Source organism: Phaethon aethereus (assembly GCF_964289735.1).
Source record: "Phaethon aethereus genome assembly, chromosome: 14".
Taxonomy (NCBI): Eukaryota; Metazoa; Chordata; class Aves; order Phaethontiformes; family Phaethontidae; genus Phaethon; species Phaethon aethereus.
The window spans coordinates 4,086,833-4,108,963 of record NC_138590.1 but is presented as its reverse complement, the minus strand read 5'-3'; the positions used below and the strand labels follow the sequence as shown (position 1 = coordinate 4,108,963).

The 22,131-nt window shown below is 37.1% G+C and overlaps 1 protein-coding gene across 1 annotated transcript in view; it reads left to right on the top strand.

Moving 5' to 3' along the window:
* DOCK2 (dedicator of cytokinesis 2) overlaps positions 1 to 22,131 on the top strand; it is a gene marked incomplete at both ends in the record, with an annotated part of 201,114 nt that overhangs the window by 15,379 nt on the left and 163,604 nt on the right. The window contains 17 exons of the mRNA XM_082006288.1: positions 136 to 232; positions 1,846 to 1,994; positions 4,067 to 4,202; positions 6,312 to 6,466; positions 7,101 to 7,182; positions 7,647 to 7,782; positions 8,335 to 8,410; positions 9,411 to 9,487; positions 9,850 to 9,975; positions 10,858 to 10,982; positions 14,008 to 14,106; positions 15,555 to 15,627; positions 15,703 to 15,806; positions 17,990 to 18,173; positions 18,276 to 18,373; positions 19,676 to 19,765; positions 20,021 to 20,121. Coding sequence (XP_081862414.1) covers positions 136 to 232; positions 1,846 to 1,994; positions 4,067 to 4,202; positions 6,312 to 6,466; positions 7,101 to 7,182; positions 7,647 to 7,782; positions 8,335 to 8,410; positions 9,411 to 9,487; positions 9,850 to 9,975; positions 10,858 to 10,982; positions 14,008 to 14,106; positions 15,555 to 15,627; positions 15,703 to 15,806; positions 17,990 to 18,173; positions 18,276 to 18,373; positions 19,676 to 19,765; positions 20,021 to 20,121 — 1,908 coding nt within the window. The remainder of the gene's footprint in view (positions 1 to 135; positions 233 to 1,845; positions 1,995 to 4,066; positions 4,203 to 6,311; positions 6,467 to 7,100; positions 7,183 to 7,646; positions 7,783 to 8,334; positions 8,411 to 9,410; positions 9,488 to 9,849; positions 9,976 to 10,857; positions 10,983 to 14,007; positions 14,107 to 15,554; positions 15,628 to 15,702; positions 15,807 to 17,989; positions 18,174 to 18,275; positions 18,374 to 19,675; positions 19,766 to 20,020; positions 20,122 to 22,131) is intronic.

Genomic DNA, 22,131 nt, shown 5'->3' with positions numbered 1-22,131 from the left:
ATTAAGGATCTTATCTGATAAAGAATGAGTTTTAAGGCATTTGTTTGCCTTAAACACAGTGACTATGATATAAACCCATGAAACTCAGACACTCTTTTTCATTTTCATGGTGTTAAATTTTCTTCTCTTTCCTAGACATACAGAAAATATAATTCCTGCTGAAATTCCTTTAGTTCAAGAAGTTACCACTACTCTCTGGGAATGGGGAAGCATCTGGAAACAGCTCTATGTGGTATGACATTTTTGCATGCCGTGTGTGGCCTGTTAGTTAGTCTTATTTATGCATATTGAGGCCTTGTTCAAATCAGTGCCTTTTCTTAGATGCAGGGCAGGATCTGTGAGGATTTAAGAAATTACTACTTCATCACTGCTTAGACGATTACCATTTTCTTCAATGGTTGTAAATGAAGAGGCTGACTTACTGCTGAGCAGTGGTGTAACCTCATGCCTCTAGTTTCAACCTCGAGTATCCTGTACCTGATAAATTTTTCAAAATTGTTCTTTGTAGACTTGACAAGTTTCAAGATAGGAATATCAAACATAACTAAGACACATTTGAAAAAGATTCACCATGTTCTTGGGATGCTAGAACATCAGTTGTTCAAGGGTTACTGTGAGCATGTACCTATTAACAATTGGCAATTTCAAGTCAGTCTTTTTACTTTCAGTATCTTAATTTTACATTTCTTGAAGAAAAGCATGTTTTTTTCCATTTTGGAGAAAACTGTTTTTTCCAGTGAGCACTTTTACCAATCCGTAAAATTCAGAGGTATTAGTCAAAATGGCCACTGCATCAGCATCTGTGTTGCTTGTAAGCAAGCAACGTGTAGTCACGGTGGGCTTTTGCATATGCTTGTAATGCCCACTGTGTAATACAGAACTATAGAAGGGATTAATGAATTTTTAAAATTATCTTTATATTTAAATTGGACCTGAAATCTTTTTGCAGGCCTCAACTATCTTTTATAGAGAGACCAAACCTTTTTAATGATATTATACCCATCCTTAGACTACAAGTCTCTGAGAGATAAAATTTGAAATTGAAGGATAGAAGCCTAATTTTTACATTTGCATAATCATAGATATTTTGCTTGTTGCAACCCTACATTAATCCCTACTGATTCTACTGAGTTGTTTAACCTAAGTCTGATGGACAAAAAGTCATTAAGTGCTGACTGCAAAAACATCAAAAGATGGTGAATTCTCTAGTACCTGAGTAGTCTCTTCTAATGGATAACCTGTTTCAAGAACTTGCACGGACTGTTCCAGGATCCCAGACATGGGATTTTGCTTTTTTTCTGTTGGTGCAAAGAAATCTTGAATATGGTGTAGTTTCTCCTCATGAATATATTTTCTGAAACGTGTCATTTCTAATGTTCTGCTTGTTAAATTCAACAATTAAAACCTTTCTTGTTTCAGTGAGTGACACTGGAACTGCTTTAGTGACTTCTATGCATTCTCTCTCATTTTTCTCTGAAATATATTAATACCACAATGAAATGTTTTTCCCAGCATGCTCTTATCAGTATCTCATAAGGAACTATATTGCTTCTATAATGTTTTCTCTTGATGAGACTTAGTTAATGAATTTTAAAACAACACAATTAAATAAAACAGAAATTCCCTATCCCCATACAAACAGTTTAAATTTAATGTAATTTCTTTACAGCCACATGGGAGATTCTTTCCTTAATTTGTGGGATGAGAGGAGGAAGGCTCAGTACTTTGCCTAATTCTTGCTCCTGCAATCATTTAGCTTCAAATATGACACACCCTTTAATTGTCAAGACCAATGTTTTGCTTCAACTTGATGCCTGAAACCTATTGTTTTCTTCTATATCTTAGACAAACAAGAGTGAGCGGTTCCAGCAGGTGCAGTCTATGATGTATGACTTAATGGAGTGGCGGTCACAGCTTCTCTCTGGGACCTTGCCAAAAGATGAGCTCAAAGAACTCAAACAGAAAGTCACTTCCAAAATTGACTATGGTAACAAGTAAGTGGCCTATGCTGCTACTGGAAAACATGGCGTATTTTAAAGCACCCAGCTAGAACAGAGATGATGGTAAAGTTTTCCTGTTTCCAGTTTTGTAAGTCATTAATGTAATATGTATACATATTGAATCTTCCTTTTCAAACTTCTCCCTGTTATTCCTGTGATAATATTAGACACTATGTTGAGGCTTCCCATAGCAAATCACTTTTGTGAAATATTAATTTATTTGTTAATTATAGACATATGAGCTTGTCAGTGGTAAAGATTTGAGGTCAGATAACTGGCCTTTACATACATATAATATCAGTGTACTCGGGACCCAAAACTTGTCCATCCTTCACAAACACAGCCTACCTCTAGTAGAGTTATGCTACCACTTCAGAAGTGGTGCTGAGAGACCTTAGTGTGGTGGATGAATAGCAAAAGTCTGATGTGTACAGAGCCTTTGCTAAAGGCACCACACCCCCTCTGCCCCCCTCCCCGCCCCACAATTTATTAGGGAATTTCCAGGCAGAACTCTGGTTCTGGCAATAGAAGTGAAACTACCAAGGAGAGAACTGCTATTTGACAAAATGCCTTGTCTGCTTCTTCCTAAAGAAAAGTCACTGCAACACAACACATTTTTGGCAAAAATGGGGTTATGTGGGGTTGAGTGGTGCTCCACCATCTCATAAGGGGAAAGAGAGCTTGGTAAACAAATCTTCATTTGGTTTTATAGGCATTGGAATCTGTCTATAAACTGTATTTAGCTATTGCAAGTGACTGTGGTTATTGTGGCCTGAAGGCCTATATGCAGCTGCAAGTCTTCGGTTACCTGTGGCTAGACATAAACAATGACCACAAGATGTTATGAAACTCTTTAACTTCACTGTGATTTGGATGCAGAGATTTCTGATAAATCACAGAATCACAGAATCGCTAAGGTTGGAAAGGACCTTCAAGATCATCAAGTCCAACCATTAATCCAGCGCCACAATGTCCCCTAAACCATGTCCTGAAGTGCCACATCCACATGTTTTTTGAACACTTCCAGAGATGGCGACTCCACCACCTCCCTGGGCAGCCTGTTCCAATGCCCGACCACCCTCTCAGTGAAGAAATTTTTCCTAATATCCAATCTAAACCTCCCCTGGCATGGTGGAGGGGATGTTTAAAATGGTTTGGGATTGTACAGAGGAGAAGTGCAAGTTGGATGGTATTGGTAAGTTCCTCAGAGTATGGGGCTGAGTTGTGACATGTGAAGGAAACTTGCCAAACTGTGGAGAAGGAATAAAGGGGAATGACAGTGGAGCTTGAGTGGGTCATTCTGGGAGAGGAGGTTGAACACCGAATCAGGAGAGGTTGTGGATAATCACATAAGGTGATGAAGATGGCTCACAGTCTGATACAGAATGCTTCAAACAACATTAGCAGTGCCATAAGGGCAGCCAGTACATGTTTAGATATTGTGAAAGGTACAGTCTGGCACGAAGTAGACCAGTTTTAGAGGGGGATGGAGTAGTGAGATCCTGGATAGGCAAGAAAGGGTATCTCTTGACTGAGGTGACCCTGAGACACTCTGGAGAAGAATATGTAAGATGTATAGAGGTAAGACTTGAGTTTTTAATGTTGAAGGAAAAAATAAAGGTGGAAGGAAAAAAGGCATGATTTGTATGAGAGCAAAGGAGAAGAGCATAGTTGTTAAGTAACAGGACTGGGAGGGTAAGAGAGCAACATAAAATCAGATGGTAAGAGGAAAAACCTATGCATCTTCATTACAAATGTTGTATGTTAAAAAGCAGAGATGAAGACTGCTTGAAGTCATCGAACATGGTGAATCTATTTTATGTGGCAGGCATTTAAATGTGTTGGTGACATTACTATAAACTCCTAAAATAGATAAATACTGTACAACAGCTTGAGAAGAAAATTGTGGGGTTTAGTTAAATTTTTCTTCACTGTAATACTATTGCATGTATTTAAACTTAATTATTGCTTTAAAACTTGGAAGCAGCTCCTTGTGCATTACATTTCTAAGCTTTATTTTTATAAAAGGAAATAACCCTGTCATTATGCCCTTTGTATTTTCACAGGATACTTGAGCTAGATCTAATAGTTAGAGATGAAGATGGAAATATCTTGGATCCAGATAAAACCAGTGTCATCAGCCTATTTCATGCACATGAAGAAGCAACTAATAAAATCACTGAGCGAATTAAGGAGGAAATGGTAGGAACGACTGGTCAAACTTAATGCTTCCTTTGCTAAAATCAAAATGAAAAACCAGTACAAAGGTTGAATGATATAACCTTCTACCATAAAAGTTGGTGGAAACTTTTGCCTAATTAAGAGTAGATTCACTAATTAAGAGTAGATTCACATTCATGTGTTGTAAATATGGCTAAGCCTCAAATTGAGTGAGTTGCATTTGTGCACTGAATTCAGGCTGTGGTCTAGGCTGAAAGCCTGTGTCTAAAGCTGGTTCTAAATCCATTCTTGGATTCCTAAATGGAAATATGTCTCCTTGTTTCATCTGTGGGCTACTCAATAGGCTAATTCGCGTAGTGAATAGTTACATATTTGGAGTTCAGGCTGCAAGCTAGGACTAACCAAAGCTCTTTTTTAGAAGATCTTGTGACAACACTAGCTGTTTACTAGATGTTGCTGCTTGTTAGTTAGTCTGATGGAGTTGAAGAATTTAAGCTCGCTAAAGAGGAACTCGGGTGAACTCAGGAAAATGTTGTGGACACCAGAAGTGAGCATGCCTAAGCAAAGCTGAAAACTGCATAAATTTAATCTTTTAAAATGCAGTGCAGGTGACTACACTTCCTTGACCTTTTTCTATATTAAATCTGTTCAAGGATTTGTAAGATACTTGGGTTCTTTTCTTGATTCATGAGAAAGTAAACAGTAATGAAGCAAGTAAAACACTTAACAAAAAAACCAAAACGTTGAGTTGTCATGACGCTTTAGTAAAGTCCATGACGAATCACTGGAAAACACCTTATGAGTTGTTCTCATCAGTGTCACTAAATAAATCTTCCTTCCCAGGCATCAAAATGTAATTAACTGACAATATAAGGAAAATTAAACTTGGTAGCCTGCAATAGACTGTGCTGACTTGCTTAAAGAATAGAGACAAGCAATGGATACAAAGAGCTTCAGGACATCAGATGTTAAGTAGCTGTTTCTTGGTGGTTAAACTTGGATGTAGGTAGAATTTAGGAACCTATTTTTGAGTTGGTGAACCTGCTCAGCTGTATCCTGATCTCAGCATATGTTATTTGTCTCTTCATAGAGGTGTATTTTTTTTTGATAGTGCTCCTAGCATACTGAAACCCCATTACTATGTAGATAGTAGGCCTTCTGCTATATATATAAACATATAAATCTGCTATATATGTGTTTAAAAATCATCTCTTGATACTTTTTCTTCTCTTTAAAAATTGTGAAAAAGTTGCACCCTTTATATAACTATCTAGTAGCTGAAGAACTGGCCTAAGACATGGAAGTCATAGAATCATAGAATATCTCAAGTTGGAAGGGATCCATAAGGATCATTGAGTCCAACTCCCTGCTCTCTTCTCCTAAAGGGTTTTTGAGTTCTTACAGCATAGCTGTACATTGTCAAATCATTGTACATGATTACATTGTCAAATCATTTAGGCACAGTCTTTTACCAAAATTTTAGTAAAGGACTTCAGAATAGTTCCACTCATGAAGAGAGAAGGGAAGAGAAACAGCTTAACTATTGTGTTCCTTGGAAATATTAATCAAGTAAAGTAATGCCTGTTCCATTTCTAAAAGGAGACACCTACCTGGAAAGGATAATACACTTAAAATCCCATACTTACTCATACCAAATAAGTCTACAAGAGATTGATTCAAGGCATCTGTCACTGACTTTTTCATTATTTGCACGTGGAGGTAGCTCCCTAGTCTGGGTGCAGTGTTTTGATGAACGCAGTCTGAGCTTTTTACCTCCTTGCATACAGTGAAGGCTTGGGGGAGGAAGGTGGGATCTTCCATACCGATGTCACTTCTGTACCTTCTAACCTGTTACCTTTCTAGCTTCATAGTAGAAAAGGATGTTGATACACTGGTAAAGCATTGCAGAGGGTCAGAAACTTATTTGCTAGTCATGTCTACATTATTAAGTAGTGTCTTTCAGAGGAATACACAGGGCAATGCTTATTTGCTGGAAACAAGTATTTTTATCCAAATTTTCTATGATTTTTTCAAGATTAACTGTTACATATGATAAACATTGAAACAGCTTGTAGTATCCCACCATTTTAATTCATGGACCTAGCTAATGATTCTCCTCCTCCTGAATAGTCAAAGGATCAACCAGATTATGCATCATACTCCCGAATGTCTTCATCCCCCACCCACAGCCTATACGTCTTTGTGCGGAATTTTGTTTGCCGAATTGGAGAGGATGCAGAACTCTTTATGTCACTATATGATCCGCAGAAATTAACAATTATAAGGTATGCTTTTTTTTTTATTGCAAAAGAGTAGCTAAAAGAGCTAGCCAAAATGAAGTAAAATAGTTGCCAACATGCTAGCAATGCCAAGAATATATAAGTAAAAGGAAGAAAACCAAAAGGAAGGGGAAGTGTGGCCAGATCTAGTTGTTGGTGGCTACTAAAGAATTGTAGGGTAAGGGATCCCAAATATTTTGATAGGTAATTCCTGGATTGAACATTTCAGAATTTTGGAGAAGCCTGAGACCACTTCAAAGTTCAGAGTATTCTTGATGGGGAATGTTGTGGTGTTTGTAGTAAAGTGCTGAAAAGGGGGAAAGGGGACAAAATGGGAGTAACTTATAAATTTAAAGATAGGTTGAAATTCTGTTGAGTATTCCCATCAAACATATTATGATGATGGTAATTTTTCCTCCAAAAAAGGTGCCATTCTGTCTTATGTTCAAGTTATTTTTCAAAACTTACTGATGGTATTTTGTATACCATTCTTCTTGTCTTTTTAGTCTGGTATTAGATTTAAACAGTCACCACAGACTGCCTGTTATGCAACCTTTGTTATGTACTGTGGTTTTTAATGTACTGTGAAAGGGAAGAATTTTTAAATCACATGACAATAAGATATTTATCTTCAAAACAGTGAGAACTACTTGGTGAGATGGGGGAGTAGAGGCTTTCCAAAAGAAATTGATATGCTCAACAACCTTAAAGTAGTGTTCACAGTAAGTGTTTTCCAGTTTATCTTACTTCATATGTGCAAATTGGATTGTCTCTTCTTTGTGGTCACTATCAGAACTCCTGAAGATTGAGTAAAATGAAGAAGGAAGCAGAACTAATCTTAGAAGCAGAGCAAGATGACCAGTCATTGAGTGCTTTAAGACAGTCACAGTGCTTCAGTGTCCTTTCTTCAAATCAATTTGCTACCTCGTAGATTTACTGATGACTTGATTTTCTTTTATCTGCTGTACCTCTTGACTACTACTATTTTGTCTATTTATCTTACATTATATTTTCTTCAAACTTCAAACTGTCAGGTTTTTCATTCCTTCTGTGGGCTCAGTTTGGTTCCCCCCCCACCTTGTTTACTGGGGCTCAATTTATTACTGGAGGTCCTGCTTAAATTTCACAACTTGATTCTTCCACAAGTAATATTTCAATTCTTTTTTTCTTTTTCTTTCTATCTTAGGATCTTGGCAATAAGGACCTTAGCAGAGACAAAATTTATTTAGTTTGTCAAATAGTCAGAGTTGGAAGGATGGATCTCAAAGACAGTAACTCAAAGAAATACACACAAGGACTAAGGCGGCCTTTTGGAGTGGCAGGTAACTGATGTCTCCTGATACTTGCCAGCCCTGGACCATAGAAATCTCTACCAAGACGTGTCAGAATACAAAACAACTATATCAGCTATCTTCCATATTTAATTTAAGTCCATAAAGACTGCACCTACATTAGCATTTTAGTTCAGAGCAGAAATGTGTGTTTAAATTTCATTTCCTAGTAATTCATCCTTAACTGCTATGCAGTGCAAACCAAAGCACAGTAGCAGAGTATAATAATAGAATTCCTCGCAGATGAAATATAAGCAACAGTTATGACCCAAGAGCATCACCAGCGCACTCATACCTGTATTCACAGGATTAGACCAAAACAAGTCTGAAGTAGTGCCTTTACACCACATCATGTTTGTAGTATGCACTTTGCACTAAACGTTCTGCCCCGCAAATCTACCCCTGTTGGGCTACACTGCTTGCTAGTAAAAAATTGGTATTTACCTTGAGGCACAAGAACGTTAATGTATGTCATTCATAAATAAGAGGAGTTATTTTGTAATTCTATCACGTGTTTTGATGATTTTTCTTTTACTCTTCTAGTTATGGATATTACAGATATCATAAAAGGAAAAGCTGAAAGTGATGAAGAAAAGCAGCATTTCATTCCCTTTCACCCGTAAGACAGTCATAGATATCTTCTTCTATATGCACAAAAATATTTCTGTACCTTTTTGGCTGTAGCATTTTGTGAGATATTTCAAGAAAAATATTTTTTTCCTGCTACTAATTTTATGTTGCAATACTGGTAATTATTTAAGTATCACTTTAAAAGGCATTTAAGACTTGACAGGGGTTACATAGCATGTTAAATGAATGTATATTTCTATGAATGTGCTCCTTCAGACAGCTAGTACCATGTCCTATTTAACAAAACCCAAGTTAAATAGTTATACATACTCAACAGTAAGCTTTACAAGTATGGATAACTAGTAATTCATATGTTTGATTCTGTTTGGAATTTGAGAAAAATCTGAGTAAAAATTTGGTTTCAGTTAAAAAATAGTTGAATTGTCATACATTAACTATCTTCAAAAGAAATGCCAGACCAGCTGGCTAAAATTGTGATACTCAGAGATCAAATGCAGAGATGCCAGTATTCACTGGAAACATATCTGTGCCTTCTACATAGCACTGCTGCTATGTACCATGGAGAATAAATTTAATTCTGAAAACTCCATGTATGACACACTGGTTTAATATTTCACTTGCTTACAAATTGATCCAATGTGTTTGTTATGTGAGAATTTGTTTCTAATTTCAAAAGTAGCTGAAAAAAATTCCAAGTTAATTCATTTGTTAGGCTGTTTATCACGGAAAGTGGACTGGACTGGCATGTTGGTGGATGCATTCACGTTGTGCATTCCTACAAAATTATAAGCTTTCATATCGTCAGTCTGTCACAAAATGTTGTTCCTAAAGTTGTCAATGGAATCTTTTTCACTTCAGTGTACACATAAGCTTAATGTGAGTGGTCTGTAACTCAGTGAGAGATAAAGAAATTGCAGAATGTATCATAACAAGGTCAAGTAGTGCAGAGAGGATTGATGCGGTTTGTCATCTGTGCTTTGAATGGTGTTTGATATATTATTCCTAGTAGACATTGTTTCTCCTTGCAGGGTAGTGGCAGAGAATGACTTTTTACACAGTCTCCTAAGCAAAGTCACTGCATCAAAAGGAGACAGTGGTGGACAAGGTAAAGTAGTTTTTGGTGGGTTTTTTTTTTTTTGTAAAGTAACAAGGTATTTTTGTGGAACTTCATTTTATATTGTTTACATTTTAGAGCGAGGCTTTTATGTTAAAGCTGTAGCACCACCATGGACATGGTTCAACTTTGAAGCTGGAAGTGAAGAATCATGAGTTTGTTGCAAAATCTTACAGACTATTTAAATTATTAGCTACAGTTTTGGATTATAGAGTTTTTATGTTCAGCTGAAGGAAGTGGGGAAAGTGAATGCTTATCACTATTTTGGTGGGTAGAAAAGGCAATCATCTGAAAAGAATTATTTCTTTTTTCCTTACCATAAATGTAATCTCTTTTTTTTGTCCTCTTAATAGGTCTCTGGGTAACTGTGAAAATGCTTGTTGGAGATGTGATTCAAACTAGAAAGGACTATCCACATCTTGTAGACAGAACCACAGTTGTCGCTAGAAAGCTAGGATTTCCTGAAATAATCATGCCAGGTAGGAGATGCTTTGTTCTGTAATAGGAATGGAATTTTTTTTTCATTCCCTAGGTTAATGAGCATCAGCTGCAGCCTTATTTACTTACTCACTATCCATTACTTCCGTAATGGGTAACTCAGGGGCTCTTTAGAATTCCCTCTTCATGGTAAGTTTTGTTCCAATATTAGAGGCTTATATAAAACAGTGTAATCCTTGGAAAGTAATTCCTAGTACTTAAACAGGAAAAAATAAAATCAAGACAGTGAGGGATAATCCCAGCTCCTTGTACATAACTTTCTTGACATCTAAGTAGATTATGGTGGAAGCTTACTTGAATTTTAAACTAACCTGATTTTTATTGTAACTTATCACTGTCCTTTAATAATGATAAACACATGAGTTTCCAAGCTTTTGATTTTTTGGGATTTATGGTAAGGTATTTTCTAATTAAAGTCGCTCACTCTCTGCAGTGTTCCTTTTTGAAAAACAAACAAACAACACCCCCCCGCCCAACTCTTCAAGTGAAATCTCGATATTTTTAAAAGTAATATTAATTTGTTCACAGGAGAACAGAATTAAACTATGAAGCTTCCACTAGAAAGACAGCTGTGTAGTTGGGGAAAATTCAGTAATAGCACCATCCGCCACCTCACCAGCAGGTGTCAGTGCAGGACGAGAATTGCTTCAAGTCACTGTGAGGGCTCACCTGTGGCTCGTTTCACCTCACATCGTAGTATCTTCTTAGCTAAGAACAACAGAGCTAAAAATTTAAGTTGAGATGGAAAATAATACATTTTTATCTGTTTCACTGCAGAAAACGAGGTACTCTCGTGAAGTTCAGTTGACCCTATGCTCTCACAGCATTTTATTTGAATTTTAACCTTTTGATTTCTTTTTTAGGAGATATAAGAAATGACATTTATATTACTTTGCTGTATGGAGATTTTGATAAATACAATAAAACAACTCAGAGAAATGTGGAAGTGATAATGTGTGTCTGTGATGAAGAAGGAAAAGTGATGCCAGTAAGTTGTGGGTTTTTTCTGTATGAGGACATGGAAATATGAGTTTCATTTTAGAAGTAAGCCTTAAACTTCTTACAAATGTTTATAAAATATCATTGTACAAAAACCTGCAGTTCCTTAATTTGTGTCATCTTGTGACGTCTTATGACTGATAAGATTTATGATGTTTAAAGTGACATATCTATTAAACTCCTATAAACATCTTGCATAAAACTGTAATGAGAAATAATACCAAATGACTTTAGTTGTGCCAAGGAACCAATGCTGTTTCTGACAATTACCGCATTCTTACTCTAGGGTTTTTCTTGTGGAAATTCCCAGAGGAATGTAATTTGCACATTAAAAGGTTAGAAGTATGATTTCTGCTACATAACAAACCCTTGATTTGTGCCAAGAAGACTGTGCCATTGTCCCCTGAATGAAGTTCGTGGCCAATAATTAAATTAATGACAACAGAGGAGTGTGGACACTATACATATGCAACAAATATTACTGTGTCTTTGTGCTTGTCTACTTCCATTTTGAGGAATTTTTGCCTTTTCCTTAGGGCTTTTTAACACCAATTCCATATTCAGGGGGATTTGGGGCCTTTTTTTTTTTTTAGCTTTATAATGTTCACTGAATCAGTACTGTGATCACGAGGGTGAAATCATAGTGACGCTTCTTGAGACAAAATAGTAACTCATTGTGGTTCATGACTTTCTGAAGCGTGTTTATGAACTACAATTAAATGCTTGACCTAAAATGTAACTTTAAAGTTCATTTTCTTCTTTGAATGAAGAAAACCCTACACCCATATAATGCTTAGGGTCCACACAACAAACTGTAACCCTGACTACAAAACACTACCTATACTTACGAAAACAGCTAACCATGTGACTTCCGTATACAGAACAACATCTCTGTTGTGAAATGACCTTCGCCTTCTATTCTGTCTATTCACAGACGATATGCTTAAAATACATATATCAAAGTATTCCTTGAAGAAATTAACCTATTGCAATATGTTAACTCTTGCATTCCAACATTATGTATGATCAGTTCTGCAGATGCATCCTTTCTCCAAATACTAGGAGAAAGTGTATTTGTCACGTTGTCTATGACCTGAAATATATGTTCAAATCATGCCTGCTTTCTGTGGGTAATATTCCTTAGACATGTTTAAGCAACAATTTTGAGGAATTGAAATAGTGTTTAATACAATCAATAACAAAAGTAGCTGGTTTTTCCTTTTAGCCTCCAAAATAATAAATGAATATCAATACACTTTCAAGCACACAAATTCATATTAATTTCAATGTTTCTAATTCTCCATGAATCAAAACAGGTTTATGTTCATTAAACAGGAAACTGGTTGGCTCTGGTTTAAGTATCAAACTAGTTTCAGCTGGAGAGCTAGCACTAGATTTACTGTTGCAAGTAAAAGGCCTCTTGTTCCAAGTGAATGTCACAGAATACATTCAAAAGAAGTCAGTGCATAAACCTTGAAAAATCTCTGTTCAGGCACATGAGACATACCTTTCCGCAGTTAAATCACTCTGCCCCGACTTACAAACCATTTTCGGGTACCAGCATCACACCCTTCTTGTCACAAGGCATTCAGATGTTTGAAGCAGACTTCTAACATTCACTGGATTTTCAGAAGGAAAATTGCACCTTTGCGGTAGTTAGTGTAGCCTATATATGGTTAGTTTTATCTGTACGTTTAGTAGAGAAATTTATGTTTTCTTCTTTAATGCACTTCAGTTTCATGTCTGAAGCCTAGCATCACTGATCTTGCATCTTCAATTATCAGAATTAGCAGTTACTCTGGACGTACAACCCTCAACCGCAGTTAGGTAGGAAAGGCGGATGTAGGCCAAGTCTCTTCAGAGGTTCACTAAACAAACTGAATTCGTAGGTTACAACAGATTTTGAACCTGATCAAAAATTTAATTTGGTTTTGTACTAGTTCTGACAGTAGTTAAGAGAATGGGCAATTCTACATGTTGAAAAAATGCAGAAGACATACTGTTGGTGCCTTTACAATGTTTACGTTGGAAGTCACCTGTGGTATGCTGCCAAACGCTGCTGAGATTCTGCTGGAATGGAGTATTTTAAAGTAAATGGGGAAATAAATGGACTAATGCAGATAGACTATTTTTACTCTGTGTTTCTTCTACTAATTGAGATGACGCGTTGGTTACTTAAGTTCATCAGCTTGAGAGAAGAAATCAAGTCTATATACATTCATCCCCCAGCTCCTTCTTAGAGTCCACTGTAACATGGGATCTATGGGTTCATCCAGTATAATTACAGAACATGTTTATTTTCATTATGTTCAGAGGTTTGGGAAATGCAGCATCTTCATACTAACACTTCCTGTGTGTTGGTGCTTTCATTATCATTTAAATCTGAGCGAGGCCATACTCAAATTCAAAACTGCTGATTGAAGACAGGTCTTCATGCTGCATGGTATATGCTGGTCCTGAACCTGTCGCTTTCGTGCAGCGTCTCCAAAGGCTCCACGCTGGGGCCCGTTAACCGGGCTTACCTCAGCTCCCAGGCCTGCGCCAGGGCCCCGCTGCCTTACAAGCAGCAACTGCGGCCTAGCGCGCTGCTCGCAGCCGTCATGGCGGTTGTAGGACGATGCAGAGCCGCGGGGCAGCGTACGTACCGGGCTCCCGACTGCCGCTGTGGCGGCCGGGGGCGCCGTGCCTGCGCGGCAGAGAGCGGGAAGAGAAGGCCGGGGTCGCCTGGGGCCGGGTTGGCTGCGGCCGCTATAGCTCCTACCTCAGCGAGCGCCGCCGGGCGGGGGTAAGGCGGGCGGCGGCTCACGCCCGGCCGCCAACAGTCGGTCGGTCTCGCGCGGGCCTCGGCAGCGCGCTGAGGTAAAGCCACTGCCGGCGGCTAGGTGGGGGCTTGCCGGGGGCGGGGGGGGGCTCTCCGTCGGCGGCCTGCTTCTTCGGTTGGTTTTGCTCAAGTCATAAAAATTTACAAAAAATAATGGGGCACTAAGCACTCTTTCTTCCCTTCTTTTTGTAAGAATGCGGTTTGCCTGGGAGCGGGGGACAAACCCGTGAGTGAATATAGATCAGTTCTTTACTATCAGGTCAAACAGCCACGTTGGATGGAAACGTTAAAGGTATGGTGTAGATGCTTTTCACTTGATTTTTTTCTCTTCATTTTTTGGTACCTTACAGAGAAAAGTTGGCACCACATCAGCTTTTTCTAAAAAATAGCTTGGTCCCGAGTACAGCTAGAGGGATGGATCCTTAGTCATACATCAGTTATTAGAGATATATGATTACTGAGGCTTAAAACTTGGCCTAGATTTTATTTAGCAGATCAAATGAGGTTGTCTTAGATAACCTTATGTCCTAAAATGGCTCATCAAAAATGAAATATCGCATTTGTTCTATTGTGGTAAAACAATGGAGATGAGGACCTTCAAGTGCAGGAAAAAAGGCACCAAATGCTAAAACACTCCCCCACCTGCACCCCTACCCCCAATTTTAGAGATAAAAGCTGTCTTGGATTTCTTTAGAAAATTTCTTTAGAAAGTTTCTTCTTTTCTTAGATTGGAAAATGATCAGAAGCTTCCAGAAGTAGTTCTTATAAAGGGTGCCTTGGGCTTGCTAACAAGCATGACTTTTTTTGAGGATGACTATTGAAGACAGTATGGCCAGGCATGGCAAACCTTGCAATTACTACACTAAGGTGTGTTGCTGAGATTGGGCAGGACAGGGAGGGAGTGGAAGTGAATTCTAATTTGAAACAGAAGCTTATTTGTGGTTTTGAAAACATTGACCCATTCTGTTTTTTGCTTACGATACTAGTTTCTTTTAAAAATTATTCTGTAATTCAGATTTTTATACAGAATCACTAACAATAGATCATTTTGAAAAGTGTAGTTAACATGAAGGAGTGTTCTGCAGCAAGATTTGCAAAGGGAGGTTGCGAATGAACGTAAAGGAGTACAAGTCTTTAAAGTTTTAGAACTTGACAATATAAAAATTTGTGCTTTTTCTTACACTATTGACCTTTTTTGTTGCATGTTTGTTATAAGTAGGTATGCTACTTTAAGAATAAAGCACTCATGAGTTCCTTGGATTCTACTTAAGGCTTTGAAACTGAATTTAATCACAAAAATATACTTAATTTATTTCACTATAATTTCCATACCTTTTTCACTTGTTTATTAAGTTGGTCATCAATTTATGTATATGAAATGTGGAAGCTTGATGGTGCAGAGGTGTTGCGTAATTCTATACAGTTAACATGGTGGGTAGGAAGACTGCAGTGTACTTACTTTCTAGCATACAAGCACCTATGTGCTTTAACTCACTGGGTTCAGTGCTTCATTTCTTAGGTGGAGCTAGACCTTGAGCAAACTCTAACAGATAGGTGCTTATCAGCCACCACTTCTGCTACTGTGATCACGCTCAATAGTTTTAAATGGTCTGTGAAAGGTATTATGGAGCCAGCAGAAGTGGTGCTTATTTATTCTAAAATAGGAGCTCATTACATGTGAAACCACCTTCCGCTCTCACCCCCCGTAAATCCATTGATTATTTTCTGATTTTACAAAAGGTAGCAGTCCCTATTGAAGACATGCAAAGGATACATCTGCGCTTCATGTTCAGACACAGGTCATCTCAAGAGTGTAAGTAGGGAATTTTTACTTTAGTGAATTTTAATTCATTGATGGATAGTGAACTGCAAATACTTTGCTTTGCAGCTAAAGATAAAGGAGAAAAGAATTTTGCAATGGCCTACATAAGACTAATGAAGGAGGATGGGACTACTCTTCAAGATGGCATCCATGATTTGTTAGTCCTAAAGGTATTGGATCAATTTTTTTTCTCTGGTTCCCCCATAAGACACCTTTTTTCACACCGTTGTCTTTGACTGCATTTTTTATTTTCTTAGTGCTAGATTAATTTTATTATTCTATCAAAGATAAATACTATGTTTTTCATCTAAAAAAAGAATGGTGTAACTCTTTCCATGGTCAGGATGTGTTGCTCTAAATTTTAATGAGAGAGAGATTATCTAAGCACAATGAGCGACTGTTATTCTTCTTACTATTTTTACTTTGTCACGTGAATAATTGGGGAATGTAATGTTAGGGAATTGGTTGGTTGAAAGTGCTCTGTGTAGTTACTTGGGTACAAAAGTGAAAGTTTCAGCAATTTGATGGTGGATGTGAAGAATAGTTTTGGCTATTCGTGATTAGACACAGGTAGCATTTTTGACTGAACTAAAGCAGAGAACAGATGTTTCAGGATTTGTTTTTTGTTTTTGTGATTTGTTGGGGTTTTTTTCCTTGGAGAATAGTGTCTAGCAGGGACTAAGAACCAGAAATCGTTTCCCATACAGACGAAATGTTACTTCAGGTATTTCTTAATGCTCTTTTCAGTAAACTAGTTTGCCATGACGTTAATGGCAAGTGAGATGCATACAACTAAATCAGGTTGTTTAGGTAGTCCAACAAAGATTAATGGCAGTGTGTAGTTGTTTATCTTCCGTTAATTGATACCAACATTGATAAAAACTTAGGCCATAAGGAAAATAATGATCACGTTGTATGACTGTGTGGTTAATGTAGGTTGTGAAATTCCATGTAATTAATTTCTGCATCAACCCGGCAATTTTTGCTTAAGTGACAACATAGATGTGAAACGCTAAATGGAGTTGACCTAGTTTATGTTTGAGAGAAGCAGACAGATTTTCTGACATATGCTTGCCTATTCTAGTATTAAAAACAGTAGTTGTAAGCTGTGTTTTAAACATTTGACCTCTTGAAAGAAATAATTTGAAAACTGCAAAATTTAAACAGTGTACTTTATTTTCACTGCCTTCAGGCATTGAATCTTTTTGAGAGACTTTTTGATCAAAATCTTAAGCCTTTTCCCCACTGCCTAACTTGTCTCAAAAAGAGGAAGTCAAGATTCTTTTCTGGTTCTGGAAATTCTGAGAAGTAATTATTTTGCGAGCATGTTACAATCATAAATGTCAGTGATGCTGTCTGTTTTGCTGCATAAGGATTTTGCCTTTTGTCTATTTAGGTCTCTTTATAGTAAATTTTTAATCTTCTTGTTTGATAAGATGTAGAGACTACACACCTACAGCCACTGAATCAGATACAAACTGAAAACTTTAGAAAATAATTTTAGATTATGTTTTTTGTAACTCCTTGTTTATGAACAACTGTAGACTAGGGATCTGCAGTTGAGTCAGACCTGTTATGGTGGTGTAGCTTTAAGCGACTGTGCTCATAAACTCATTGGGGAAATTTTCTTGAGTAGTTTTTGTTAAAGAAAAATTATTTTCTCTAAGCAGTGAGGAGTATGATTTTTATTGTCTAAAACCTGCTTTCCTCTCTGGGGTATGGATCAAAAGTTGAGATAAAAAAAAAAATCTGTGAGGGTTGTGGCATGCAACTTGGTGAAATAAGGGAGGGAAAAATACCTGTTGGGTCTCTGGTTTTTGTACTGTTTATTCTACTGAAAAGCATAAATTCTGTGATGCCTGTGTCACTTAGTTATGGCAGCATATTGTCTAATTTAAAATATAGCCTTACCATGTCCTGATCTTTTGTGTTAAAGGTCCAGGTATTAAGTTATAATGGGCATACCAAAATAGCGCTGCTATTCTTTCACATTTTCTATTCTTAAATTGTGTGCAGACATCGTAAGCGTGTTGTCTATATCCTGTGTACAGTCTTCAAGGTGATGCTGAATAGTCTATTGTGTTCCATAGCTATTGACATTTTAATGAGAAATGGGCTCTTGCTTTTACTTTGCCAGTGATGTCACCCCTTGTGGCCTTTCTTGCTGACTAACATTGACGCTTGGTTTATCTGTACAAGCCATGCTGGGACTCGAAGAATCTTTATCTTTCAGTGTGTGCATTTAAGTCCATAGAAACATAGCTTTTTGTTTACTTTTGTAGAAAGTAGAAAATAAATCTAATTTTAAGTCCAGTTGTGTGAAATATGTAAAAAATGGTATGTTGTTTTTCAGGGGGACAGTAAAAAAATGGAGGATGCTAGTGCTTACTTGGCATTACCTTCTACACGTCAACACATAGAAAATAAAGGAGCAACCATAGTCAGGAATTCAAGTATTGTAGGGGGGCTTTCAGTAAGCTCACGAGATGCGTTTTGTATTTCAACTCTTGTTTGTTCTACAAAGTTAACTCAGAATGGTACGTATCTTCTAAACAGGTAGAAGTTTTAGGAAGAAGACATTTGCACAAATGATAAATCACATTTTGAGTTTTAATGTCTGTCCTTTTATTTTCTATTAGTGGGCTTACTAGGTCTCTTGAAGTGGCGTATGAAGCCAGAGCTGCTTCAGGAGAACCTAGAAAAACTGAAGATTGTGGATGGAGAGGAAGTTGTGAAGGTATACCTTTATATAGTTATTCTTCATGTCTGTCCATGCCTTGGCAGAAAAAATGCTACGTAGTTTAAAAAAGAAAGAGAAACGGGAGGTCCAGTTACAGTAAACATAGGAACTTAGAGAAGCCTGTCAATTATGCTTTCTTTTGTGAGTGTCATTCAGCTTTGTTAGGGATAGTTTGCAGAAGACATCAACAAAGCTCTTCATTAAGAGGGAGCAAGCAAGCAAGCACCTGGACAGGATTCTTCATAGTGTTAGCCATCTTTTTTCTACTTGTTGCTAGAAAAACAATTTATTGGCTGCTGTTAGGCTGTGGAGATTTGCAAGATTACTAGACAAATCTGCCTGGCTTCACTGGTAATTAATTTTTTAGGATCTTTTTCTGCTTTCCATTGTTTTATTTTGCTGCAAATTTTGTGCATGATTGGAGAATTCAATACCAAGAATGTTATGTGGGGTCATTATTGCTTTGGTCAGGTGCTTACATATATGTCATGGGAAAACTTTAATTTTGATCATGCACAGAAAATTTTATTTAAAAATTGATAGGCTATGAAGGTGGTAATGGTAGAGTATTTTCCACAATCTCTGTTTCACTCTTTGCTTTTGTCTATCTGCAACGTCGCAAACAATTCCTACTGCTTTCTTTACAGTTCTTAATATTAATGATACATGGTGATATTAAAAAAAAAAAGGTGTATTATGTACCCAATGAAGTGCTTTGTTAATTTAATCAGTATAATATGAATTAAAAGTTGTTAATATTTGTGTTACTTGTTAAATATAAGCATTAGATGCCTCTCTGGGGAGAAGGAGGAAGGAGAACTTAAAAAGAAAAAGGATTTTTTTTTTTTTTTTTAAACCAAATTAAGTTTTGGGTCCCATGTCGCTGGGGTACTTTGCTTCGATTTAAGGTGGGCTTTGAATCAGACCACAGAAGTATGAAGTGTGTTTTTAATCATCATGTATATGCGAAAATAGCAACTACTAATCTGTATCACTAAGAAACTAGGAATGCAGTTTTAGAGAGTTATGTTGTTTATGTAATATTTTTAGCTTTTCCGTAAGGTTTGAGTTAAACATGTATTATTGATTGCTCCTGTGTCTGAGGATGTAGGTTCTTAAAATTAAAGAAACTAGAGCCTACCTAAATGCTCAGAAATGTTTTCTGAATTTAAGTGATGTTTCAGTGAAGGCCTTTAAAATTCTAATTTGAGAGAAACCAAGTCTATTATCTGAAAACTGACTTGTCAGATTTTTCAAGTTGAACTGGTTGCCAATTTGTTATTTCATATTATTCTATAGTTTCTCCAAGATACGTTGGATGCCCTGTTTAACATCATGATGGAACATTCCCACAGTAATGAGTATGACATCCTTGTTTTTGATGCACTGGTAAGAATCAGCACTGAAGGACTTTATTTGTCAAAGTGAAGAACCCTACAATTTTGAATTAGTTATCAAGTTGTGTATTTCAGGGAATTAGTGTTAAAGTCTCTACAGAATAGATGAAATATTACTATTTGACTGAAAAGTAAATTTCTTTTAAAACTCTTAAATACTCGATTATCAAAAAAATTTCAGAAAACACATATTTAAATAAAAAACGTGACTTTATGAAAAATGCTAATTATGTCCATGTTTGTTTAGATATATATCATAGGACTCATTGCAGACCGTAAGTTTCAACATTTTAACACTGTTTTGGAAGCATATATCCAACAGCATTTTAGTGCAACTCTGGCGTACAAGTAAGTTTGTTTCTTTCACTTTTGTGACTTTTGTAATGTAATAATGGTGACTGTTGATTTGATGCTGCTTATCTGGAAACAAACTTGCCTGTGAGAGACGTGTATGATTGTAAGCGGAGTTAATTGACAAATAGTAATTGATTTGGGGTTAGATGAAAATTTGGCCTTCATTTTCCCTTGTCTGGATTTTGCTGTGTCTGAGCCCTTCACCTGTTTCCTGTCAAATTTGTCAAAAGATACTTCGTTGTGAAGTCTCTCCCTTTACATTCCTGACCTTAACATGAAATGCCTTAAGTGAGGACTGGAGGATGTCCTCAACCCACTTACATAGGTTTCCACTATTCTTTTAGAGCAAACAAAGTCATGGGGAAAAAAAACTGGGAACTGTCAAGTCATCATATGCAGTTCACAGTCAGATGCTGTACCAGAAGGGTTTCAATGCTGTGAACTGGAATTTTGGTATTTGTTACATGGTCATGCCAGTGGGCAAGTGGACAGACTTTTGGTGTTGGGTTTCTTTTTTAGTTTTTAGTTTTGGAACTTCCAGATAAAGTCCAGATGGGAAGACATAGATTCATAGAACAAAGTAAAAAATGTGGAGACATGTTATACAGTAAATTTAATACTGGATTCCTACTTTATTTTAAAAAGTTTTTTTTCGGATGATGGTAGGATAAAATCGCTTTTAATTATGAAGAAAGCTTACATCTTCAGTTAGTGCTGATATTGGGGAAGTGCTATAACAGAATAGATGTATTTTTTTTCATCTACCTGAAGTCTTGTTCTGGCAGCTTAATGGGGTGGCAGACTTAAAGCAGAACTTTAATTTGGAATATGAATAATAGATGGAAGACCTTCACTGAAGGTTTGGAATAGTTGAGAATATCTTGTAGTGTCCTGTGCTGAATTTGCAGCAGTTCCAACTCAACAGGAAATGTCAGGCCGATCATACATTAAGAACATGAGTTTGCTAGAATGGAGAGGCAGTAGGTCACAATCAGTCCTTTCTCACATTCTAGGGCAGTTGACGTTAGCGTTATTGGGCTCAGAAAGCTCAAGCATGAGCTACATGCTCTTCTTGAATTCTCCTTCACTCCGTATATAATAAGCACATGTAATCTAATGCTTTATATTATTGTGAAAGAAGAGAAGGTTGGCTACGGAACCTCTCAGGGCAGCCTTATTTGCTTAAAATATTTCTAAGACTTATCTGACAGGGAATTTTTGATGATTTAATCAAAGTAGCAGAGAGAGAATAATGTTTAGGATTGTTCTCCAAATTATGAGTTTTCTTGGCATCATTGGTTCCCTGCACATCATGGGACATGTACTCTGTTTCAGGAATCATTTATGAAATAAACAACTGGCTGTATGTGGCCTAACTTGTAGTTAGGAAGAAGATACTGTGTCACAGCTGTATTGTGACTATATTATGATATGGTGTTTTGGCTAAACTTTTAGGTGTTTATTCAGTTCCTATTTAGCCATCCATTTGTACCCAGCTTTTATAGACTTCTGAGAGGACTTAACAGTGACAGTTGAGAGACCTTGAGTAGAGTCCCCCCGCATACAAGTTGGATAAATTTTGTTCCAACTTGGTTGAAAGCTGTGAATTCGGAGAAGCTATAAAAAGGAGTACATGGAAACACACAATGCATGTAGTGCCCACAAGGCTGAGAGGCTGAAAGCATGGTATTTTGATCCAGAAGTGTGAATTGGGTTAGTGCAGTGGGACTGAGGATATGTCTATTGCATATGCAGATAGCAAGATAAATATGTATACACGCATGCACACACACACATATATTTTCTGTGCAGTAGCAAGCAGTTGTTGCAGCAGTTATTTGCATGCAAGTATGTTCCAGTGATCACTTACTAATGTTCCATCAGTCCAGTTGGTAAACTGTTAAGTTTCATCAACATGCAAGTGCTAGTTTGGTTTCAGTTGTTTTGTGGTGTTTGGTTTTGTTTGTTTAGGGTAGAGGATAGTAGGTTTCCATTTTTGTAGTG